Consider the following 27092-nt stretch of genomic DNA (forward strand, 5'->3'; position numbering starts at 1 on the left):
TCAGTGTATTGTCCTAAAGGATATGTTCGTTGTACGTCCCACATTGATTTGTGCAATTATTTCACATTAGCATTGTCTGTTAGCACTGCCAACTGCACACAAATGCCACTGCTCTCAGTTGTTAAGTGAAAGCTGTCAGCCAGTTTGTTGTGTGTGGTGAGAGGTAGTGCCTGACGTGTGGTATTCTGGGCATGCTCTTGACAATGTGGATCTCACAATATTGACTTTGGTAATGACTTTAGAAATTAATGTCCCATGCACATTGTTCGCACTACCATTCTGTAATTAACAATAAAATCCAGACCATTAGGTGCTTACATGCATTGCTAAATAACAACGTGGACAGTTGACAATGTGTGCCCTGACCAGTACTTGAACCTGGGATCTTCTGTTTACATGGCAGACACACTATCCGAGTGAGTCATCAAGGACACGGATGATGGTGTGACTGCAGTGACTTATCTCTGGTATGCTCCCGGCGAGACCCATTCTTCCAACTTACTGTCCACACACTACATTTGTAGTGCCCCTTCCCTCTATACTCATGCATCTTAAATACAGGTGGCACATGGCACATATCCGGCCTTTGATTTCTCGGTTTGTGGTTCTGGCCTTCTCCTGTTTATCCACTGGAGAACACATGACAACCTGTGTGGTAGTGACCACTTCCCCATCTTCCTGTCATTCCCCTGGTGTCATGCCCATGGGCGCCTACCCAGATGGGATTTAAACAAGGCAGATTAGGAAGGCTTCACCTCTGCTGTCAGTGCTGAATATCCCCCACATGGTGCCATCAATGTTGTCATTGAGCAGGTCACTACTACAACAATCGTCTTTGTGGTGGAAAACAAGATCCCTCGTTCTTTAGAGTGCCCCTAGTGAAAGACAGTCCCTGGGTGGCCACCGGAAATCGCTGAGACAATTAAAGAGCATCGGCGAGCTCTACAGCGACATAAGCAGCACCCTTCCCTACAGCACCTAATAGCCTGTAAGCAGCTCCATGCCTGCCTTCGCCAGTTCATAAAATGATGGAAATGAGTGTTGGGAGAGGCATTTGTCGACCATTGGGTGCAATACGTCACCTTTCCAAGTCTGGACGAAGATCAGATGTCTCTTTGGGACACCAGACCCCAACAAGTGCCCCTGGCATTAACATCAATCGCGTGTTATCTACCAATGCAGACGCAGTTGCTGAGCGCTTTACTGAGAACTATGTTTGAGCCTCTGCATCGGATAACTAACCCCCAACCTTTCACACCCTCAAACGGCAGATGGAAAGTAAAGTCCTCTTGTTCACTACATGCCGTAGTGAACCCTATACTGCCCATTTACAGATTGGGAGCTCCTTAGAGCCCTTGCACATTGCCCCCACACAGCTCCTGGGCTCGATTGGATCCACAGTCAGATGATTAAAGATCTCTTGTCTGATTGCAAGCAACATCCCCTCATCATCTTCAACTGGATCTGGTGTTATGGTGTCTTTCCATCGCAATGGCAGGAAAGCACCATCATTCTGGTGCTCAAACCCGGTCAAAACTCACTTGATGTAGATAGTTACTGGCCCATTAGCCTCACCAGCTTTCTTTGTAAGCTTCTGGAACATATGGTGTGTCAGTGGTTGGGTTGTTTCCTGGAGTCACGTGGCCTGCTGGCTCCATGTCAGGGCGGCTCCGCCAGGGTTACTCTACCACTGATAATCTTGTGTCCCGGGAGTCTACCATCCAAACAGCCTTTTCCAGATGCCAACATGTGGTTGCCATCTTTTTTGGCGTACGTAAAGCATACGACACAACCTGGTGACATCATATCCTTTCCACATTGTATGAGTGGGGTCTCCGAAGCCCGTTCCTGATTTTTATCTAAAACTTCCTGTGCTCCATACTTTCAGTGTCCAAGTTGGTGCCTCCCATAGATCCCCAGAATTCAGGAGTATGGCATTCCGCAGGGCTCCGTATTGAGTGTCTCTCTATTTTAAGTGGCAATTAATGGTCTAGCAGCAGCTGTAGGGCCGTCGGGCTCACCTTCTCTGTATGCAGATGACTTCAGCATTTCGTACTCCTCCTCCAGTACGGGTGTTGCTGAGCGGTGTCTATGTGAGCCATTCACAAGGCACAGTCTTGGGCTCTAGCCTACGGTTTCCAGTTTTCAGCCGTGATGTCATGTGTCATGAATTTGTGTCAGCATCGCACCATTCATCCAGAACCAGAACTTCACCTTAATGACAATCCACTCACTGTAGCAGAGACATTTTGATTATTAGGCTTGGTTTTCAGTGCATAATTGACTTGGATACCTCATATTCGTCAGCTTAACCGAAAGTGCTGGCAGTACCTCAATGCCCTCCGCTGCCTGAGCAACACCAACTGGGGTGCATATCGCTCTACGCTGCTGCAGCTCAACAGAGCCCTTGTTCAATCTCGCCTTGATTACGGGAGACTGGTTTATGATTCAGCAGTGCCCTCAGCATTGCATTTACTTGACCAATTGCACCACTGCGGCGTTCGCCTAGCGATGGGAGTTTTTAGAACGAGTCTGGTGACCAGTGTCCTGATGGAGGCTTGGGTCCCTCCATTTGAGGTTAGGCATGCACAACTACCTGCCAGTTACATTGTACATGTTCATAGTTCTCGTGCGCTTCTGAATTACCGTCTCCTTTTCCCAACCACAGTGGTTCATCTCCCGCATCTGTGGCCCAGGTCAGGCTTATGACTGCAGTTCGCGACCGGTCCGTTCTGTGTGAACTGGAGTCCTTCCCATTACCACCTCTCCTTGAGGTCCATTAACGTACACCTCCACGGTGTACACCTAGGCCGCAGATCCTTCTGGAGCTTTCGCATGGCCCTAAGGACTCCATTATCCCTGCGGCTCTCCGCTATCACTTCCTCTTGATTCTCAACAAGTACCAGGCCAATGAAGTGGTTTACACCAATGGATCGATGGCTGATGGTCACATAGGCTTTGTATATGTTCATGGAGGACATATTGAACAGCACTCCTTGCCAGATGGCTGCAGTGTTTTCACAGCAGAGCTGGCAGCCATATCTCATGCTCTTGGGCACATCTGCTCATGCCCTGGTGAGTAATTTCTCCTGAGCACTGACTCCTTGAGCAGCCTACAAGCTATGGACCAGTGTTACCCTCGCCATCCTTTGGTAGCATCCCTTCAGGAGTTCATCTGTGCCCTGGAACGGTCCCGTCGTTCAGTGGTGATATGTGGACCCAGGACACGTCGGAATCCCAGACAACGAACTTGCTGACACGCGGGCCAAACAGGCTACGTGGAAACCACTTCTGGAGATGAGCCTCTCTGAAAATGACTTGTGTTCTATCTTACACCACAGGGTTTTTTTGGCTTTGAGAGATGGAATGGCATAACAGTACGCACAACAGACTGTGTGTCGTTGAGGAGACTATGAATGTGTGGAAATCTTCCATGCGGTCCTCTCGCAGGGAATCAGTTGTCCTCTGCCGGCTCCGCATTGGCTGTATGTGGCTAATGCGTGCTTACCTCCTCTGTTGCGAGGACCCACCTCAGTGTCGCTGTGGCTCACAAATAATGGTCGTCCACCTCTTGCTGGACTGCCCAGTTTTACCTGCTCTGCGGTGGACTCTTAACTATACTAACACTCTACCTTCGGTGTTGGTCGACAATGCCTCAACAGCACTTTAGTTTTACATTTTATTCATGAGGGTGTGTTTTATCATTTGCTCTAAGTTTTAACCCATGTCCTTTGTCCCTCTGTGTCCATTCTAGTGCTTTTAGGGTGGAGGTTTTAATGTGTTGCAGAGTGGCTGGCTTCTCCTTTTTATTCTCATTGTTAGCCAGCCATAGTAATCTGCTCTTTTTTTTTTATCTCTTCTACCTGTTTCTTTCGTCTCTCTGTGGTTTTCATGTCCGATTTTGTCCATTTTTAGTGTTTGTTGCCCTTCTGTCATTCTTGTAAGACTCGGAGAAAGATGCTCTTACTTCATGTTTTAACCATATTTATCTGTGCTAGATAGGTAAAGTGTGGTGAAGCTGCACTACATTATGTTTTCTCAAAATGAATGACAGTCTAAAAATGTAGTGCTTCAGATAATTGAAATAGGGAATTAGGAGGTAGCAGCATCAGTTTTGAATTGTGATATACTTTTTTTTTATTAAAATGTATTAAACTGTTGTAATGAAATGTAGATTATTTACATGTATAACTAATGCCCTTCTTTTACTGGGCATGAACTGTGCATTTTCTCACTATATGTGAGAGCACATTTTTATTCAGTCTTCCCTTTACTTGTGCACCGCTTCTTGTACTCCCATTAGCCTACTATCCTTTGTTTTTCCACATGACCTTTCCTGCTCTGCATTCGTTTCATGCATCACATTTGGTATTCTTCATTTGACCATTCACTTTTTGTTTGTCTTCACTATTTCGTTTCTCTCCCTTTTTCTGCAGGGTTACACTTTTTATGTCCCTCTGACTGCCATGTTTCTTACCCTATTTCTGTGTGTCTCTGTTATGCTGCTCCTCAGGTATTGCATTATGTTTAGTGTATTTTATTTTTGTCTCTTTCCTCTGTCTCTACACACTTGTAGACTGAAAGAAGGACATTGTTACACCTATTTTGAAGAAAGTATTGTAAAAAAGTGGGATCATGCTACTTGAGGTCTTAGAAATAAGAACATGGAGCAAGGAAGGAAAGGAAGTATGAGAAGAACAATAAGATTTCAGATTTTGTAGGCTGAACAAGTGCCGAGTATGGATAGAACATGGTGATGACTTTCCTTGACAGAGGAAATGCATGTGATAGGATATGCAGAAGGTCTGGAAGGCTTTCCAGAATAGGTGTTGATAATCACTCTGAATGGATGGTAAGAAAAAAGATGCATGAAGAGAACTGAAAATCAAAGATGTGTAAAGGTTGGAGAGAACAGATTGTATGGAACAGAGACAAAGACTACTAGAAGGAATTGTTCTTTCACCATTACTTTTGATCAATGTGTCACAACATAATGGCACAAAATACTGTTAAAGAAAATGAGGAGCCATGCTAGTCACAGAACAGTTAATGGAAGGGTGCAGGGAGAACAGGAAGTCCAACAGCAGTTAGACACAGAGAAGGAATAAGTGAAAGATTGTCTAATGAAGTTTAGAATAAAAGAGAGGGGAAGCTTTGATCACAAGAAATGAGATAAAGTGTATTAATGCAGAGGGCAGAATTGAAGAAAGTGAAAGGTTTTAAATATTTCATCAGTGCAAAAGATCAGAGTGGACAATGACACAGAATGTAATGAATGACAGTCGAAAGTTCAAACCTTCTACAAGTCCACCAGACGCTTGATGTCAAGCAAGGGATTGTAGCCTAAAAAGACAATAGAAATATGCTACACATACCGCACACTAATACTGATGAATGTAGTTAAATACTTATGTTTCCTTCTGACTCATCTTCTTTTCAATCCTTCTCTTTAGTTCTGTCTTGGGTTTGGGTGAGTTACCTGAAATGTTTCCACTGCAGTTGTTCTATTCCATCCACTTTCTCCTCTTCCTTGCTTGCTTTATCTATCATACTTGGGGTATCTGTTGTAACGCGCCTCTTCCTTTTTCACATTCTGTACAACATGTTGATTTTTACATCACAGCTCTGCTCTGTCATTTTCATGAATTATTCTGCCCATTCTTTTGGTTCAAGAATCATAAAAGAAGGCTGTATATGTGGAAGAACCCTGGAGATACTAAAAGGTATCAGATAGATTATATAATGGTAAGACAGAGATTTAGGAACCAGGTTTTAAATTGTAAGACATTTCCAGGGGCAGATGTGGACTCTGACCACAATTTACAACCTGTAGATTAAAACTGAAGAAACTGCAAAAATGAGGGAATTTAAGGAGATGGGACCTGGATAAACTGAAAGAACCAGAGGTTGTACAGAGTTTCAGGGAGAGCATAAGGGAGCAATTGACAGGAATGGGGGAAAGAAATACAGTAGAAGAAGAATGGGTAGCTTTGAGGGATGAAGTAGTGAAGGCAGCAGAGGATCAAGTAGGTAAAAAGACGAGGGCTAGTAGAAATCCTTGGGTAACAGAAGAAATATTGAATTTAATTGATGAAAGGAGAAAATATGAAAATGCAGTAAATGAAGCAGGCAAAAAGGAATACAGACGTCTCAAAAATGAGATCGACAGGAAGTGCAAAATGGCTAAGCAGGGATGGCTAGAGGACAAATGTAAGGATGTAGAGGCTTACCTCACTAGGGGTAAGATAGATACTGCCTACAGGAAAATTAAAGAGACCCTTGGAGATAAGAGAACCACTTGTATGAATATCAAGAGCTCAGATGGAAACCCAGTTCTAAGCAAAGAAGAGAAAGCAGAAAGGTGGAAGGAGTATATAGAGGGTCTATACAAGGGCAATGTACTTGAGGACAATATTATGGAATTGGAAGAGGATGTAGATGAAGATGAAATGGGAGATACGATACTGCGTGTAGAGTTTGACAGAGCACTGAAAGACCTGAGTCGAAACAAGGCCCCAGGAGACAACATTCCATTGGAACTACTGACGGCCGCGGGAGAGCCAGTCCTTACAAAACTCTACCATCTGGTGAGCAAGATGTGTGAGACAGGCGAAATATCCTCAGACTTCAAGAAGAATGTAATAATTCCAATCCCAAAGAAAGCAGGCGTTGACAGATGTGAAAATTACAGAACTATCAGTTTAATAAGTCACAGCTGCAAAATACTAACACGAATTCTTTACAGACGAATGGAAAAACTAGTAGAAGCTGACCTCGGAGAAGATCAGTTTGGCTTCCATAGAAATGTTGGAACACGTGAGGCAATACTGACCCTACGACTTATCTTAGAAGAAAGATTAAGGAAAGGCAAACCTACGTTTCTAGCATTTGTAGACTTAGAGAAAGCTTTTGACAATGTTGACTGGAATACTCTCTTTCAAATTCTGATGGTGGCAGGGGTAAAATACAGGGAGCGAAAGGCTATTTACAATTTGTACAGAAACCAGATGGCAGTTATAAGAGTCAAGGGGCATGAAAGGGAAGCAGTGGTTGGGAAGGGAGTGAGGCAGGGTTGTAGTCTCTCCCCAATGTTATTCAATCTGTATATTGAGCAAGCAGTAAAGGAAACAAAAGAAAAATTTGGAGTAGGTATTAAAATCCATGGAGAAGAAATAAAAACTTTAAGGTTCGCCGATGGCATCGTAATTCTGTCAGAGACAGCAAAGGACTTGGAAGAGCAGTTGAATGGAATGGACAGTGTCTTGAAAGGAGGATATAAGATGAACATCAACAAAAGCAAAACGAGGATAATGGAATGTAGTCGAATTAAGTCCGGTGATGCTGAAGGAATTAGATTAGGAAATGAGACACTTAAGGTAGTAAAGGAGTTTTGCTATTTGGGGAGCAAAATAACTGATGATGGTCGAAGTAGAGAGGATATAAAATGTAGACTGGCAATGGCAAGGAAAGCGTTTCTGAAAAAGAGAAATTTGTTAACATCGAGTATAGATTTAAGTGTCAGGAAGTCATTTCTGAAAGTATTTGTATGGAGTGTAGCCATGTTTGGAAGTGAAACATGGACGATAAATAGTTTGTACAAGAAGAGAATAGAAGCTTTCGAAATGTGGTGCTACAGAAGAATGCTGAAGATTAAATGGGTAGATCACATAACTAACGAGGAGGTATTGAATAGGATTGGGGAGAAGAGAAGTTTGTGGCACAACTTGACTAGAAAAAGGGATCGGTTGGTAGGACATGTCCTGAGGTATCAAGGGATCACCAATTTAGTATTGGAGGGCACCGTGGAGGGTAAAAATCGTAGAGGGAGACCAAGAGATGAATACAGCAAGCAGATTCAGAAGGACGTAGGTTGCAGTAGGTACTGGGAGATGAAGAAGCTTGCACAGGATAGAGTAGCATGGAGAGCTGCATAAACCAGTCTCAGGACTGAAAACCACAACAACAACAACAACAACAACATTCTTTTTTCTTCTTTTTAGCATAGTGTATTTTGCTTCCTTTTTCAGCAGTCTGCATTCATCCTCCTCTCTGATTTTTACTAAACTACTACGTGAAACTATTGTTTTTATTTTCTATTACTTTCTTTCTTATTAATTTTATTATTACTATTACTCTGTTAACACTTCAAAGCTTTGCTCAAAGTAGGGCTTGACTGGAAGGACAGGTGACTGAGTTCGAGTATATACAAAAGTCAAAGTACTGAATTAGATGATAATGATAGCAAAAAGAAGCAAAAAACAGAAGGAGAGTGTGTGAACAGTGCCCTCTATCATTTTACTTATTTTGTATGTTCATTGAGGAGGTGGTAACAGCAATGAAAGGAAAAGAACTGAAACCAATTATGGGGATGAAGGATATGTTGTAAGGAGAGTTCCTACTTGTGCATTTCAGAAAAGCTGATGTCGGTCAGAAGAATCCAATTAGTACAGGATGTGAAGCTGTCATTAAAAGAAAGCAAATTGTCTTGGCAGCTACAGACTGGTCCAGCTCCATCTTGGCCATAGTTAGATTGTGGCCATTAGTATGGCCAGACAGCTTGTTAGTTCTCATGCCCAAGTAGAACGCAGCACAGTGGTTGCAGCTAAATTGGTGGATCACATATGTACATTCACAGGTGGCCTTGGCTTTTATGGGATAGAGGTGACAGTGACAGGACTGGAGAAGGTTGTAGTGGGAGGATGGATGGGATAGGTCTTCCTTTTAGGTCTGTTGCAGGCTATGAGCCAAGTGGTTAGGGAGCAGGGATAGAGTAGCAATTGACAATGATGTTGTGTAGGTGGGGTGTGCAATAGAAAACCACTGTGGTGTCTCTGCTCTCACTCCAGTGCTACACGTCTTTTGCCACCAACACATGTACATAGTCATTTCCTCTTTCCTACTTTCCTCTTCTCCCTTTAAATCCTCTCCCCTTCCCCATGTGGACCCTCCCAATGTTGCATCTAACAACCCTATCCTGTCTCCACCACACCCCTGCACACTCCCATCTCTAGCATCTTTCCCCACCTGTTTCCTGCTATTCATTCTCCTTCCAGCCCCACACTTCTTCCTTACCTTCACTACCCACCCCAGCTAGATTGCTGCCCATGTCGGACGCAGTCACAGTTGGGTGTTAGTGCCCAAAGGCCCAAAGACAATGGTCATTGTGTGTGTGTGTGTGTGTGTGTGTGTGTGTGTGTGTGTGTGTGTGTGTGTGTGTGTGTGTGTAAGAGATAAGAGAGAGAAGTATTGTTAATTGTAGGCCAACACAAAGTAAAACTCTTTTGCTACTTAATTGAAGGTGAAATTTTTTTTACAAAACATTTTTGAATCCAGGGTCATAGGAAAGGAAACAAGTGAATGACCATGAATATCTTATTTTAAAATGTTATAACTGTCATGGGATGTTCTTCATACATGAAGATGGAGAGGTTTGCTGAAGAGAGGAAGCAATGATTGTAGAGACTTTTGGAGGACACAGAAGAAGAATACGTAATCAGTAGTTTTAGTTAGTTTAAAAGACAATTTATTCATGTTTAACAAAATAAAATGAATGTTACCATGCAGTTTCTTTTGAAACATATTGCTATATTCATCATACATAATTCTTTTATTTTGTGTACTTGAACAATAGTTGAATCTTTTGATCTGTCACATGCATAACTTTTCATCCTATCTGTGGGAGAATATTTATTGAAAGATTGTTTTGTTTTTGTTTCTTGTTATTTCTTTGTTAATCTCTGACCCTATCATTACTGATAATAAGATTGATGGACTAATATAAAGTTTAATAAATATTCATGAATGGTGCCTTTCCAGTCAAAAATGGTTTGGCTGAGAAATAAAATATGAGGCCTGTCTTTTACAAAGAATATCATGAGCCTCAGTGTGTTAATAATTGGCATCAGTATATTACATTTTTATGACATAAAAAGATACTGTTTAACAACATGTTTGGATTGTTTTTAAAATCACAAACATTTTGTTACTATAATTTTTGGAGAGAAAGTAATTGTGAATTTTTTCTGTGTTGAAAATGATTGAAAGAGCAAGTTGTTTGGCCATTATGGCAGGTTTTATTTGTAAAACTTTTAGCAATATTAATGCATCAAACCAATACAGTGTGTTATCACTGCTTTTTTAATTAAAATCCTTTTACTTCAGGTTTTGGTCGAAGTTCAAGACCAACATTCAGCAAAGATGCAATGGAAGCAGAACAGCAATTTGTGCGCTCTGTGGAGGAATGGCGGCGTGAAATGAAACTGGAAAAAATTATACTCTTGGGACACAGTATGGGTGGATTCCTTGCTGCATCTTACGCACTTGCTCACCCACAGAGGTAAATACCAGTGCCTAAATCAAGACATTAACAATGTAAATGATCTACAGTGATGCTTTCCTTTTGCTCAATGGTGTTTCACAACTAAGTGATTATACAGTACTAATTTCAACAGGATTCTGTGAGTTAAGTGACAAATGTAGCAGTCATTTCCTAACTTCAGAGGCTTCTACATTACTGTGTACTGTTCACACAGTGTTTATTCCTCTTGTGTACTTGTGCACACCCATGGGCATGTGTAGCAGTTGACAAGAACAATGTATTGCTTTTTCATATGCTCTGTTTCGAATCTGAACCATTATGAAACTTTGAGTTTTGTGAAGTTTCTCTCCAGCAAATTTTAGTTATTAAGGTTATGTTTGTTACTAATTTATCTCTCTCTCTCTCTCTCTCTCTCTCTCTCTCTCTCTCTCTCTCTCTCTCTCTCTCTGTGTGTGTGTGTGTGTGTGTGTGTGTGTGTGTGTGTGTGTGTGTGTGTGTGTGTGTGTGCACGCTGGGTGCTGTTTTCACTGATAGTATACTCACTTACATACTTTTAATATTGTAAATAATTGAATTGGAACTGTTATTACATTTGCACAGTAATAAATTTATGAAATGATACTTGATGAAGGATATGTTTTAGTTAGCTTCATTAATGTTTTTAATAAGTGCAGAGTGAAGCATCTGATACTGGCTGATCCATGGGGCTTCCCAGAAAGACCACCTGAAGCTTCAAGACGCATTCCACTCTGGGTTCGAGCAATTGCTTTTCTTATGCAACCATTTAATCCATTGTGGCCTATTCGGTTGGCAGGACCATTTGGTAAGTCATTAGTCATGAAGTTAAAATTGATATATAAACATTGTGTTGTGAGTAGTAATAATGACAGTGTATTTTTGAATAACTGTTGTGATTAGAAAAGCATTGTAAACTTCAGCTAATTCTGTTGCAAGATTTCATTTGATTTACTTCTGATATCTTTTTATTCTTTTAATGATAACTTTCACCTGCTGTGCATATACATCAGCCTTTCCCTAGATGACTAGTCAGCATCATAATCTATGGCAAGTGTCAAGCCAACAGAAATTCCTAACCATGAACAAATGTTGCCCAAGACCTGTTTTATACTGAATAGCATGTAATAGTTATTGCACTGAGAACACACAAATACATTTACATTTCTGCACTATTTATCAACTTCAGCAAACTGCTTTCTAGTCAGCCGCTGTTGCCAAGCGGTTCTAGGCACTTCAGTCCGGAACCGCACTGCTGCTGCTGCGGTCACAGGTTCGAATCCTGCTTCAGGCAGGGATGTGTGTGATGTCCATGTGGAAGTTTCTTTCTATTTTATTTATGTCCTTAGGTTAGTTAGATTTAAGTAGTTCTAAGTGTAGGGGACTGATGATCTCAGATGTTAAGTCCCATAGTGCTCAGAGCCATTTGAAACTGATCTCTAATCATGATCTCACTCATTGAGGTTCATATTATATCAGACTCTTTAACTTTGAAGACCCACTTTTTTACTTTAATTCTAGTTTACCTCATTCATGTCACTCATATTATTAACTTTTAGTAATATGTTAAATAAGGGAAAAGCAATTGCTCGCTCATTGAGGAATGGTGTGTGAAGCATAGAGACATGTAAAAGAAAAACAGTAGTCGTACCAGCTTTTGAGCTCTTGCTTTTTCTTGTAAAAGTACATACAGTCACTCATACAACTGTACAGATGCCCGAATGTACATTCCCACGGCCGTGATGATACTAATTATTGATTATTGGAAAGCAGTTGCTTAGGCTAATGAGACAGATTTACAAGGGAACATGTAAGTACATTAAAAAGATCAACACTAGACAGTATACAATCAAGAGCTCTGTTGAAACAAAGCTCATCTCAGATCAGGAAGTGCCTAGTATATATGAAGGCCAATCTTCATTTAAAGTTAAATGTCACACGGTAAGCTACGAAGTACAATAGTATGTAATTGTATTACCCTCTGTGATAGTGCCTAGGCTGTTAATATGCGTGCTATTGTACTTCATAGCTTACTGTGTGAGATTTTACTTTATATATATATATATATATATATATATATATAAGAAGAGAGACGAGCTTTGTTTCAACGAAGCTCTTGATTGTATACAGTCTAGTGCTGATCTTTTAATGTATTTACGTGTTCCATTGTAAATCTCTGGTGTTAGTTTTATGACTAACAAAGATGTACACATGTTTTAGTATATTGTGCTGGATGTACACAGAGAGATGGTTTAATCCTACTAACAAATATGTACATATGTTTTAATCTAGTGTGCTGTGTACACAAAAAGATTTGATTGAATGCCAGTACTTTCATTTTTAAGCTAAGCAGTATTATGATTACCCATCACTTTCTGTAAGTGTGCTTTGTACACCTTTATATGCTACATACATACTCTTATTATTCAGGGGCCTGAAGATAGAAAAATGAAATGCCGAAACTGGTTGCTTTGATAATAAAATAAAATATCTTAAAGTATACAGCTGTTGGTGAATTTCATTGACATTGAGAATATCCAAATGGTCTGTGTAGTCAAGTAGCCGCTGAAGGAATTTGTGCTGTCATTTTCAGCATGTTTGGCAGCTGAAAGGTCAAGTTTGCAGTTTTTCATAGTTTGACCAAGGCCATTCACGCAAGTGAACAGTTCGTTCCATGTTATGCACACAGAATGTGGTGCTGTAATTACTGCATATCTATTGTTTGATATATCTGCTTTCACACGTGGCCCTGCCTTTTATTAGCTAGAAAATGCCCGTGACCAGACTCCATTAGCAGGCAGTGGGGAACACAAGGTTTCAAAAAGAGCAGAGGTTTTGAAATATGGTTTGAGCTTGGATTGTGTGATAAACAGATCTCTCGTGCCATTGTATGGGGTGCAGGATAGGGAGCAGGAGTGGATTAAGGATGGACAAGGATATTCTGTAGGTTGGGTGGCTGCCAGAACACTATTTGGATGGTGGTAGGTTATCCCTAATCTAGGGCACTGTTGAGAGGTGGTCGAGGCCCTGGTGAAGGATGCCATTGAATTTTTCAAGGTTGGGTTGATGCTGGGTGATTAGAGGAGTGCTGATTGGTGCTTGTTAGCACATTTCATTGTGTCAGGAGATGGCACAGGACATCTATTTATAGAGGATCTGGGTAGAATATTGTCTGTCAGTTAACTTTCAGGTAAGGTGATAAGTACGCTTTGACAACTTCTGCCTTCCAGTCTTGATGTGGTGCCCAAGGGTAGTGAGGCTGTCAAAAAGAGATGTTTTGATAGGGAATGGGTGACAGCTGTCAGATTGGAGATACTATTGATGGTTGGTGCTCTTGATATGATCAATAAGTTTTTATGGAGCCATCTTAATGGTGGAAATGAACTTCTAGGAAGATGGCAAGTTGAGCTGAGAAGGATCAGATAAAGTGGATTTGGGAGTAGGTGTTGAGGTTATGGAGGAAAGACCAAAGGTTGTCTTTGCCATGAGTGCAGATAATGGAAATATCATCAAGGAATCTGTACAAGACTATAGGTTTTAGACATTGACTGGATGAAAAAGATTTGTCCAGATGTACCTTGAATAAGTTGGCACACAATGGTGCCACACAAACATCTTTGGCAATACCTGGCACAGAATGGTGCTACACAAGTATCCATGGCAGGACCATGGACTTGTTTATATATTTGACTGGGAGTATTACGAAAGAGGTGGTGGGCTTAGTATAAGGACGAAGTTGCTAAAGGTAGTGTTTCATGGCCACAAGGCTATGGATATAGTGGATGTTGGTGCAAAAGGACATCACATCCAAAGTGACCAACAACTCTGGAGGGGTAATGAAGAAAGTGAGCAGTGTTCCGAGTGTAGGATGGGAGGTTACGGACAATAGTTTGGAGATGTTTATTAACAAAGGCATAGATTTGTTCTACTGGGAGCATTGTACTCAGACACAATAGGACGACCAGTAGGGAGAACTATGGGGTTGAGTTTGTGGAGTTGAAGGAGTAGGTAAATGATTAAAGTATGGGGGGTACTGCTGTGAGGAGGGAGGTGAATTCAGGTTCAGGTTTTGGGATGGGCCCAAGGCATTGACAAGGAATTGAACAGGGTTATAGTTGTAAGGTTTGTTTGCAAATATGTTGGAAAGTCAGAGGCCCTCAGGCACATATATATTACAATTTATGATCGCAGTGATGAAGCATTTGTCTGTGGAAATGATAAGATCTGGATTGGTTTTCAGGTTGCAGTTAGGTATGTGTTCCATAGGAGTGATGTTGGACTGACTGGGGAGAGATATACAAAAGAAAGGTGAGGCCAGGTTAGAAGTGAGGAATTCCTGAAAGATTATCAGGGGATGACTGGGTGGAAGGAGAGGAGGATCATGGCTGGAGAGAGGTTGGATATGTTCTAAACAAGGTTCTATGTTGGATTTTGGTTGGCTGTTGTCAGTGGACTACATGGTGAAAAAATATTCCCACTTCAGAGAATCAGTAAAGGAAAGAACATCCTTTACAAATTCAGCATGGTTGAACGTAGTTTTGTGTTAGTTTTAGTACTGAGACTTCTATAGGGGTCAGAATTTTGGCACAATCTCTGAAAACAGAATTATGGGATGGGTGTTAACGAATGAATGTATTTTGAGGAGATGGGAGGAAGTTTTGGGGGATGTGAAAGACTGAGTATGTTAGCAAGTCATGTCGGAGAGCTGTGAAGAGTTTATGGTAGTTCGATCAGAGGGCTTGGCTCTTTCTTGGCTTTAGGTAATCTCATGCTGGCACGAGACAGGAGTAACTGGGCCAGCTTCCTCTGATGGTGCTGGGAATGCTATTCCAGCCATTTAAGGACAAGTGTTTCTATTACAGTAATGGCATTCAAGAATTTGTGGTCACTGAGTCAAAGGATTTTTCAAAAAGAGTAGAGGTTGTGAAATATGATTTGAGCTTGGATTGTGTGTTAAACATATCTCTCATGCCATTGCCTTACACAGGTAAACCTCTGATTCAGCCACCATCCAGCACTTCTCTGATCACTCAGTGTAACTATGGCCTGGGACATCTCAATTACATTCCTCCTCATGGCTTTGACTGCTAATTGTCTTGCCATGGGATGAAGGGTATCATATCAAAATCCTACCAACATCACCCAAAATGGTGTTCCACTGCCCACCAAATCTGCAGAATAAATCCGTGTTTGTCCATATTCCAATCTTTCTCCCCATGAGCCTTCGGCCCAGGTGCAAGACCTGTCACATACACACTCTCACCACCTACTACAGTTCAGTCACAGGCAGTTCATGTGCAATAAATTCAGGACCACATGTGAAAGCAGCCTTGTTATTTATCAGCTATGTTGCAGTTACTGCGCCACCTTTGATATGGGCATGACAAATGATCAACTGTCTCCTTGCATGAATGGCCATTGCCAAACTGTGACAAACCAAAAGCTTACTCATCCAGTTGCCAAATATGCTACACATCACAATACAAAAAACTTCAACAGCCGCTTCACTATATGGGTCATCTGGATATCCTGTTCTGGCACAAGTTTCTCTCAACTACACAAGTGAGAATTCTCTCTCCAGCATATCTTGTGCTCTTGCAATCCCCTGGCTTAAATCTCCGCTAACCCGTTTCCCGCTGCTGCATGCTACTATTTTCTCCTTCTCTTGTCTGTTCACTTGAGTCCTCCCCCTCCCACACTGTTTCTGACTACTTCTGCCACTCTTCCTCCTTCCTCCACTCTTCCTCCTTCCTCCACTCTTCCTCCTTCCTCCACTCTTCCTCCTTCCTCCACTCTTCCTCCTTCCTCCACTCTTCCTCCTTCCTCCACTCTTCCTCCTTCCTCCACTCTTCCTCCTTCCTCCACTCTTCCTCCTTCCTCCACTCTTCCTCCTTCCTCCACTCTTCCTCCTTCCTCCACTCTTCCTCCTTCCTCCACTCTTCCTCCTTCCTCCACTCTTCCTCCTTCCTCCACTCTTCCTCCTTCCTCCACTCTTCCTCCTTCCTCCACTCTTCCTCCTTCCTCCACTCTTCCTCCAACCCCCCCTCCCCTGCCATGCAGGAACTCTCTCTCTCTCTCTCTCTCTCTCTCTCTCTCTCTCTCTCTCTCGCTCGCTCGCTCGCTCGCTCTCCCCCATCCCATCCCATCCCCCCCCCCTTTTCACTCCTGTCCCCTCTGCTTCCCTCTTCATCTCTGACTTTCTCTCTTTCCTTTTCCCTACCTTCTTTCTCCTCCTCCACTCACTGTGTATCACTTACATGCTTCACCCTCTGAACATCTTTCATCTTGTTGTGTAGCCACTGATCATCTGTTACCCCTTCCTTGCCTTGTGTGTCCTTTCTTATCCCCTCATCATCTCCATCATCCCAAGCAGCTGCTTCCAAAAACTGATAATAAATTTCACCATGGCCACACGAATGATCCTTTGAACCTTTGGATGTCTGTATAGTTGTGTGAGCTAATGTCTGTAGTTTTATTAGAAAAAGAGCAAGAGCTCAAAAGCCAGAATGAATTCCTTTTTTCTGTTACATGTTTTCTATGCTCCACACATCAGTTTACTATAGGTGTGTGGTTACCTTTACCATATTTTGCATATTTTTCTAACCAAGAGTTTTGATTGTTGTTAATTTGCTAATTCAGCTCTCTCTCTCTCTCTCTCTTCCTATACGTTATTACCTTTATTTATGTGCGTAGCACTCACTGCCCATTCTTTAATATGTCTATACTTTCTGTTCCTCTACTGCACCTGCCTTCAAAACACACGTCACCCACCCACTGTTGCACGATTGAAATATCCCCTATTGTAACAACGCATCCCATTAATAAGTGCCACATTATAACTTCCTGCTCTTTTGGTGATGGCTATTTTTGGACACTTGAATCCAGTGCTGTTTTTAATCTTTTTGCCTCTACCTTCTTGTGCTGTCCAGCTTGATTGTTAACCAGTCATGCCTGTGTTTTTATGATTGGGTTGCATGATCACAGGTGTTTCTTACTGTTGCACTTTTCAGTTTATGATTGAACCTTTTTATTTATGAGCACCCCTACCTATGTCCAGCTTCTTTAAAACATTTTCTGGCCTTCATTCAAACTTCCTACATAGCTCTCTATACCAATCTTACTATTTTTCCATTATAACACTACCACCACCAGTTTTTACTTTGCAATTTTCAACCTTATTTAACAGTTTTTTCAGTGACTACTCCTTTCTTCCAGCCATCCAACCATGAATTGCTACTCATTCTACTTCACCATATCTGAAAATTCCTCAAAGCCCTTGCATAAATCCAATCACACATCCTCTTTTTGAAGTCTTGTTTGGTTCATGGTATCTCACCTAATAGACTTACTATTAAAACTGGCATAAACTCTGAACCTTGCAGACACCTCAGTAATTTCTAAAGGCTTCACCTTTAACACAGAGTCTAAGTCAAGCGGACCTTCCTTGCTTTACTGGTTCTCTGCAGTGGAAATATTTTTTCACCGTGCACCCCACTAACAACAGCCAACCAAAAACCCCCTATATGACACTGTTTAAAACACATCCAATCTCCCTCCAACCATGATCCTGCTTCCCCATCCACCCGGTTGTACCCTGACAATCTTTCAGGAATTCCTCACTTCTAACCTGCCCTTACCTTCCTTTCCTGAATCCCTCTATTGTGTGTCCAACTGCAATCCAATGGAACACACAGTTATCCATAACCTGAACCTTGTCATCCCTCCCACAAAGGCCCTACACAGTGGTCACAAATCGAGTGGCTGTGTGGCTGCGGTCTCTGCCCACTTTCTGACACATCTGCATACAAACCATATGACCGTGATCTCATCCCAGTAGTCCAACGTGTCCTCCAGCAGCTTATCACGGCCTTGGGTCCATCCCAAATTGTGAATCTGAATTTATCTCCTTCCTCACACCAACAAACCCCTTCACTCCAACCTTTTTCCCACTCCCCAAAATCCACAAACCCAACCTCACAGGTCTTTCTACAAGTCATCCCATTTTGGCTGTGTACAATGCTCCCAAAGAATCAACCTCTACCCCCCTTGACCAACACCTCCAAACTATTGTCCGTAATTTCCCATCTTACATTCAAGACACTGCTCATTTCCTTCACTTTCTCTACAGTTCATGTCCCGTTAACCACCACTCATTGGTCTCTGTGGGTGTGACGTTCTTGTACACGAATATCCCCTAACATCCTTTCCTGATGTCCTCCTGGTACCAAACACACCACCTCTTTCCTAATCCTCCTAGCCAACTACATGCTGACCCACAATTATTTCACTTCCGAAGGCCAACTCTGTAAACAAGCTTGTGCTATAACAGTATTGTTCTTATACAAGTCTAATATTGTTATACTGCTATGATGCCATCCTAACAAACTTATTTATGGGCCACATTTGGAGGAATCTTCTTATCCAGTCAACACTTAAAATGAATCGTCTGGTTGTTTTTTCTCTAGAGCCTCAACGCTGACTCCCAAATCCACTTCACCTGTCCTTCTCAACACAATATAACACCCTTCCTAAATGTTGATTTCCACTGCTCAGATGGTTCCATAAATACCTCTATTTATATCAGGTGCACCAACCACCAACAATACCTTCACTGTGATAGATGCCACATGTTCCCTGTCAAAAAGTATATACCTTACAGTACACCACCTGTGTATGCTACATATGCAGGGGAGAGCTGGAGTTGTCAAAATCTAACTTTATCAGACTCTGTGTTGGTAGACAATATGTTATGCAGCTCATCCATAAACAGGAGTGTGGCATCTCATCCTCTGACCCCAGTAAATGTTGTAAACAGCCACTAACCAGCACTGCTCTGTTCACCCTGACCTTGAAAAGCTCTACCACATCCTTCACCAGGGCTTCAACTACCTCTCATTGTGGCCTGAGATAAGGGATATCCTACCTAAAATCCCATCGACATAATCCGAAGTAGAGTTCCACCACCCACCCACCCAACCTACAGAATATCCTTGTCCATTCATATTCCAATCCTGCTCTCCAGGGTAATTCCCTTTTGATTGGCCCAGGTGCAAGATGTGTCCCATACACTCTCCACTCCTGCAAGTGCATTCTAGTCACAGACATTTCCTACCCAATGAAAGGCATGGTGGTGCTTGTTAGCAGCTGCATTACATATCAGCCGTGCTGCTAATACTACACTACACTCTTTGTGGATATGACGTGTAACCAACTGTCCACTTACGTGAACGACCACCAACAAACTGTAGAGAACAACAAACAGTTTACATGCTGAATACGCTGCACACAACAACACTGATGATTTAAATAGCTGCTACACTATGTAGGCTGTCTTTGTACCCCAGTCCAGCACACATTTCTCTTAACTCTGCAGGTGGGAATTATATCTCCAGCTCATCCTGCACACTCTGAATCTCCCTGGTATAAACTTCTACTAACCTGTTTCTCACTGTCTTATGTTTCATGTCCCCTTTTCTCTTATGTCCAAACTCTCCTTCCCTGTTCAGATCATGTACTGCCTTCTCCCACCACTTTTCTCCTTTCCATGTGGTCTCCGTCCCTCCCTCCCTCCCTCCCTCCCTCCCTCCCTCCCTCCCTCCCTCCCTCCCTCCCCTCCCTCCCTCCCCTCCCTCCCTCCCTCCCTCCCTCCCTCCCTCCCTCCCTCCCTCCCCTCCCTCCCTCCCCTCCCTCCCTCCCCTCTCTCCCCTCTCTCCCCTCTCTCCCCTCTCTCCCCTCCCTCCCCTCCCTCCCCTCTCTCCCCTCCCTCCCCTCCCTCCCCTCCCTCCCCTCCCTCCCCTCCCTCCCCTCCCTCCCTCCCTCCCCCTCCCTACCCCTCCCTCCCTCCCCCCTCCTTCCACCCTCCCTCCCCCTCCCCCCTCCTTCCACCCTCCCTCCCCCTCACCCCTCCTTCCCCCCTCCCTCCCCCTCACCCCTCCTTCCCCCCTCCCTCCCCCTCACCCCTCCTTCCCCCCTCCCTCCCCCTCCCCCCTCCTTCCCCCCTCCCTCCCTCCCCCCTCCTTCCCCCCTCCCTCCCTCCCTCCCCTCCCTCCCTCCCCTCCCTCCCTCCCTCCTTCCCCTCCCTCCCTCCCCTCCCTCCCTCCCTCCTTCCCCTCCCTCCCCTCCCGCCCCTCCCTCCCCTCCCGCCCCTCCCTCCCCTCCCGCCCCTCCCTCCCCTCCCGCCCCTCCCTCCCCTCCCGCCCCTCCCTCCCCTCCCTCCATCCCTCCATCCCTCATTCACACCATGCCTGCATGCCTTTGTGCTTTAGGGTTTTGCGTAGTTGTGTGTGAATGAGTAGAATTTTACTAGAAGTAGTGCGAGAGCTTGAAAGTTAAATTGATTTTCTCTTGTTTTTATACTCACACATTAGCCTGCTGTAGGTGAGTGTTGCCTTTCCCTTGTGTAATGTACCATTACATCCAGGAATTTGTAATATTGTTATAATTTAATAATATATTGGACTCAACTGCTTCTTATTTTTGCGTTCTTTTGAGCAGCTATTCATCGACCTCAATAGTAAACCACTGAGTTCTTAACATGTCAGTGTGCTTACAAATTATTGTGTCAGTATGATCCTAGCAGTAACTACCAAAACTAAAAGTAGCTAAATCATTAAAATATTGAAGTATTTTAAATGTTAAATAATATAACAAAATTGTGACTTCAATAACTAGAAATGTCCTATTTCTGATAAATAAACCTGATAGAATACCATAATAAGTACAGGTGGCTTACATTCTTGTGAGATAAATTATTGTTGTGTTGACACTTTGTAGTGTCCAGGCTCAGGAGCTCCTCTGCATTGGCTATTGTCAGAAATTTGGGATTGAAAGTGGGTGTACTCTCCTATTAGGCATTCAGTGTCATAGAATGTCCCATATAACATTTAAAATCTTTCCGGAGTAAGCACATTCCCCGAATGTATCCTGAACTTCTCACTGCTTTTTTTAGTGAATAAACAAGATGTGCAAATTGTGTTATGACTAGGCATAAAGCGATAATTGTTGCCTTTTTTGTTATTTTTGTTTTTAACTAGAATGATGTTTCTTGGGCACAAGATTTGAGTATTGTCTCTAATTTTCCAACAGACAAATAAATCTTCAGGTTTCCCATTCTGGCTAATATCTTTGAACACAAGTCTTTCAGTTCTCTGCCAAAATCTTCCTATAGCATTAAGTGATCTATTTTTTCCATACACTGATGAGCCAATACTGTATAACCATCTACTTAATATTGTGTTTGTCTGCCTTTGTAATGCAATACAGTGACAATTCTGTGTAACATGGACATGGTTCTGAAGGTATGAACACCAGATATTGATGCACAGTTATTCATATAGTATTATCGTAAATTGTTGGCTGATGGTTTGTGGGTGCAGATCTGGCATTTGATAGCACCGAAGAAGTGTTGCATCAAGTTCAAATCAGGCGAATTACATGGTCAAAACATCATGCACTTCAAACCACTCAAGCACGATTCTGACCTTGTGACATGGACAATTATCCTACAGGAAGATTCCATCATCATGAAGAAAGACATCAAACATGAAAGGACGTTGGTGGTGCACAATAATTTTCACACAGTCGGCAGCTGTCGGGTGCCTTCAATTACTGTCACAAATCCCATGGAAGTCCAGTCATGTGTCCTCTGTAGCATAATATTGCTCCCCCTTCCCCTCCTCTGCCCTTATAAATGGAACACTTTTTGTAGAAATCCTTGCTCCTATATAGTCTATGCTGCAACAGAAGAGAACAATCCTTGATGATCACCTATTTGTGGTGATGTCCCACATCACAAACCTCATCAAAAGCAGCATTTCTTGTTGAGATTTTATGATGAGTAGGAAGCATAAGATTTCATAAGTGAGAAATACCATACGAATAACTGGTGATATCAAGAAAATAGTAGCATAAATGCTTACTTTCAAGTCACCATTGCTGTCAGAATCTAAGAAGGCTAGTTCCTTTGACATAAGTGTGATCACGAGCTCAGACAAAAGAAATTCTTCAAATGCCAGCAGTATGAGTATGTTATGTCATACAAGAGCCAAACAACTTGTGATAAATATTTCACAATTGTATGTAAAATAAAAACAGTATGTTTATATAAACAAACTATTCCGAAAATCGTGCAGCTGACAAATATTCCTAGAGATGAATAAATGCACGAAAAAGAAGGCTGTTGGAGTCTGTGTTTCTAGATTAGTATTGCATAGCAGGTTATAAACTGCCAATGTTTGTGACCAAAAAGGGCCACATCAAAGAAAGCTGGAACAAACACTTATAGCTGCAAGTCTTCCTCCAAACATAATGTTTTTGTGAAGTCTGTTTTTTTCCTTAAGGCTATTAGCAAAAGCTAGAAATAATAAAGTTCATATCTTTCAATGTTGCCAGTATAAGTAGAAATGGAAAAAAATAACTAAAGTGCTCCAAACCTTTTACATCAAACAAGTATCCAGCCAATTGCATTCATTCAAGATAATCATATTCATGTCTGCCCCTGGTAGCTGAGTGGTCAGCGCGACAGAATGTCATACCTAATGGCCCGGGTTCAAATCTTGGCTGGGTCGGAGATTTTCTCCACTCATGGACTGGGTGTTGTGTTGTCCTTATCATCATCATTTCATCCCCATTGACACGCAAGTCACGGTTGTGGCTGACCTGGCCAGTACTGTGAAGAGAAAATGCAGGAGAATTAGCGCTAGTGAAGAATGCAACCACATGTGAGCCTCCCAGTGCCCACAAAGGAAAGACCAGTGGCCCAGTATGAGGTGCGAAGGCACTGGCGGCCATGGAATAGCAGCATTGCTGGATACAATGGAAGACTGGGCTCAACCAGTGTGATGCAAGGCGTGCGATGGTGACGACAGACTCAGTGTCGGCAGGCACTAACTAATTTGTGGACAGTGGTCATCGGCTTTGAGAGTGTATGGGAGGAGCAGAGGAATGTTGGATGGATTCCAGAGGACAGAGAGATGCCATGAAAAGGAATGAAAAGTGCACAGGCACAGGAGCACAGGAAAAACATGGGCCAAAGGGTGACCGAGGTGGCAGGAAGGCCATTGCCACAGCACTCATTGGAACATGGGAACAATTGGATGGAGTGAGACCAATGGGCAGCAGGAAAGTTGTCATTGCAGCATGCTTATGTGCATACAAAAATCTTCACAACAGAGAAAAATGTATGTTACATAGAAGCAGAGGTGCGTAGGGTTGTGTGGCTCTCTAAAGAAAGAGCTCAACCACCGATGTATCGGCTGGAAGAGGCAGCATGATTTGGTGGGCAGCAACAGACTTGGCTGTGGGAGGATAGCGTCGGGTTCAGCTGTAGTGGAACTGCAAGACGATGCAAAGACTACAGATTATCTGCTTGGCAGAAGTAAAAGTGTAGTGCCACGTAAGAAAGGGAGGCCAGACATGGCTGCAAAAAGACAAAGGCATAAAAAAAATATTCTGTCAGGTGTGGCTGGGAGAGGCCAGTGTTTGGGTGGAAGTTAAGTTGTGGTGCTGTGTGTAGGGATCTGACAATGGTTTCATCATTGTGGATGTAGTATCAAATGTGGCAAGAAGGAGGGAAAGTGGGAACCTTGCTGCTGGAAGATGATGTGTGCAATCTTTCTGAGGAAGGCCAGGTGACGTGTCTTGGGCTGAGCCACTCTCATGAGGAATTCCAAACATGGCTGCATCTTCATGGTGAAGGCTCACAGTGGTAGGACAGCATAGGGCATGGGGGAAGGGATGGGCCATGGTGGCTGGGCGGGATGGCATGGGTTGATGACCCAAGGAGCTGCAGCATGTGGACTCAAACCTCATCACCAATGGAAGTCCAGGTGAGCCAGCTTTGTGAGAAGGGCCGACCATGACTGCAATGGGCAGAGCAGTGTCAGGCACAGCCGGACATGGGGAGCAGGCGGGCAATGGACTAAGGGAAGAGCTGACAAATGCACTGGAGTCAGAGGAGGTATTGGTGTGAATAGTGACACTGTACAGCCGTGACACATAGTCAAGTGATACCGTACCTGTGATGAACTATCCCTTATTTTTCTACAGGCAATGACCTCCGGAAACAAACATACGGTATTCAGGTCTACAGATTCCACAAAAGTGCAACAATGTAAACACAGTGTAAGTTTCTCTCTCACACAAAGTATCCAACCTGGACAGTAAAGTAATGTCCCTGGAATGAGATTAGAGTGCCATAGAAGACACATTTCTAGTCTCGTTGCTTATATTATATCAAAAGTTTAACTCTTGCCTCTGTTACAACCAATTGTGGGTGATGAACGTTGCAGTAAATGGTTGTAGTAAATGATAATTCCCGGGTCGAACTTAAGAATATACTTTATTCATGGCACAAGTTCACAACAGTTTGGTTCTAGTAACAACTGAAATGTCGTTTGTGATCAGATGAGAATAACAGAAACAAAGTTCAGTGGCATAATACAAATTCTCAGGGAAGCCTCATCCTGAGCAGCTGCGATGTAGAGCAGAGCATCTGGGCCGGTCTCAGCAAGTTCCTATTGATGGGCTACGAGTATGGCCAGTTCCTGGCCCAAAACTGAGTGAGCAGTTGAATACAGTGACAGGAGGTTGCACTTAACATTAAGTAGCTATCAGACAGAGAGATGTCCATGATGTGCAGAAAGCTACTTCCTTCAGTGTATCAATGACATGTAGGGATGGTACTCATTTCCTCAAAAGGAGTTCCACTAGTTTCCTGGTGCAGGTACTGGTTGCAATTGTTGGCTGGTGTCCCTGGTGAAGCCTGTAAAAATGGGTGTATCAGCAGACAGTTTGTATACTGTAATATATCCACAACATTGAATGCCTTTGAGGTATTTGTAAATAGTCTGCAGTGAAGATATGCCTGCCGGCCAAGGGCAAAGATGTGCTGGGAGTGTGATGTGGTCTTTAAAATATGGTCAAATGGTTCAAATGGCTCTGAACACTATGGGACTTAACATCTGAGGTCATCAGTCCCCTAAAACTTAGAACTACTTAAACCTAGCGAACCTAAGGACATTACACACATCCATGCCTGAGGCAGGATTCGAACCTGCGACCATAGCGGTTGCGCGGTTCCAGACTGAAGCGCCTAGAACTACTCGGCCACACCGGCCAGCAAAATATGGTCAAAATATCTATTTATTCCTGCTCCAGAAGTGTTAATAAAAATATCTCAATATTCAGGAAGACTTTCTCTTGTCATTTCTTTCCCTGTGCCCATTATGGTCAAATAATCCTGGTTGTCACTGTTTTTAGAGGCTACTCTTTCGTTCTGTTTGGGTTACATGTGTGTTATATGCAGGTATGCATCATTGTTGTACTGTATAGAGACTTTGAGAGCAATGGAAAAAGGTGTGTGTGTGTGTGTGTGTGTGTGTGTGTGTGTGTGTGTGTGTGTGTGTGTGCTTCTGTCTGTCTGTCTAAATTATTCTCATAAACTGACCAGTTTATTCACTGTACCATACCTTATGTTGTCTGGCTATCTGAAATATGTAGCGTGGTGAATACATTAATTCAAAGTGGTGGAGACTGAATATTCCTAATATTCCTTTATCACTGCCAGTAATCAGATTACGACAGTTGCCAGCATTTAACTTTTTCAGGGTTTATGGAAGTTTATGATCATTATTTATCTGATTGCTGCTCCAAGTGTTGCAAAATAACAGATTAGAAACTTCCACATGGGAAAAATATATTAAAAACAAAGATTCCAAGACTTACCAAGCGGGAAAGCGCCGGCAGACAGGCACATGAACAAAACACACACAGAATTACGAGCTTTCGCAACTGGCAGTTGCTTTGTCAGGAAGGAAGGAAGGAGAGGGAAAAATGAAAGGATGTGGGTTTTAAGGGAGAGGGTAAGGAGTCATTCCAATCCCGGGAGCGGAAAGACTTCCCTTAGGGGAAAAAAAGGACAGGTGTACACTCGCACACACACACACACACACACACACACACACACACACACACACATATCTACTCCTCCACATCATTGTAAGCATCAAGAACTCACTGCTGCCAGCGCCCATGGGTTACATTTCTGTGCTGTGCACCTGCTGCTGCCCCACAAAAATCACCAAGTTTTCAGAAGTTCTGAAGTGATTGATAATGGCTGACCTGGCCTATCACTGTTTTATATGTGCTCAGTCATCACCCAGATGCCTCACATTTGGTGTTTGATGATTTATGTGATATCTTGAAGTATGTTAAATGTTGTGTGCGTAGTTTTAAATATGTACTCTCGTGTTACATCTGCAATGAAATATTTCAGGTGAGTGGTTAATAGCAAAGACGAGACCTGATCTTACAAGAAAATTCGCACCAGCACTTGAAGAGAATGTTAGCCTGATACCTCAGTACATTTATCAGTGCAACGCTCAGAATCCCACGTAAGTACTGTTTGAGTATTTTTATGGTTAATTCGGTCCATAGAAAAATTAATTACAAGCAGGCAAAAATAAAATTGATTTCACCCTTATGTGTAAGGTCTGTCTTGGCAACTAAATAAGAAACATTTGAATTTTATCTGTCGTACTTTACACCATTCTATTTCAAAATAACCTGTGGATTTGTAATATATTATTGAGGTGAACACACAAAATACGTGGAATTTCAAAATAGTTATTACATAGATTGCTTGATATTATTGTTTATACCTACGAATTAGCAAAGAAATCTTTTGCGTAATTTTTAGAGGGCTTTTATTTACCAAGGTGCCATTCCCTCATTCTGTGCAACACAACGATTTTGGGGTGTT

At 42.7% G+C, this 27092-nt stretch overlaps 1 protein-coding gene across 2 annotated transcripts in view; it reads left to right on the forward strand.

The window, feature by feature from the left end:
- LOC126273469 (1-acylglycerol-3-phosphate O-acyltransferase ABHD5-like) overlaps positions 1 to 27092 on the forward strand; it is a 228430-nt gene that overhangs the window by 189940 nt on the left and 11398 nt on the right. For both annotated transcript variants that reach the window (XM_049977031.1, XM_049977033.1), the window contains exons 4-6: positions 10162 to 10336; positions 10993 to 11141; positions 26607 to 26724. In XM_049977031.1, the coding sequence (XP_049832988.1) occupies positions 10162 to 10336; positions 10993 to 11141; positions 26607 to 26724 (442 nt within the window). The remainder of the gene's footprint in view (positions 1 to 10161; positions 10337 to 10992; positions 11142 to 26606; positions 26725 to 27092) is intronic.

This window comes from Schistocerca gregaria, chromosome 5, assembly GCF_023897955.1.
Source record: "Schistocerca gregaria isolate iqSchGreg1 chromosome 5, iqSchGreg1.2, whole genome shotgun sequence".
Classification (NCBI taxonomy): domain Eukaryota; kingdom Metazoa; phylum Arthropoda; class Insecta; order Orthoptera; family Acrididae; genus Schistocerca; species Schistocerca gregaria.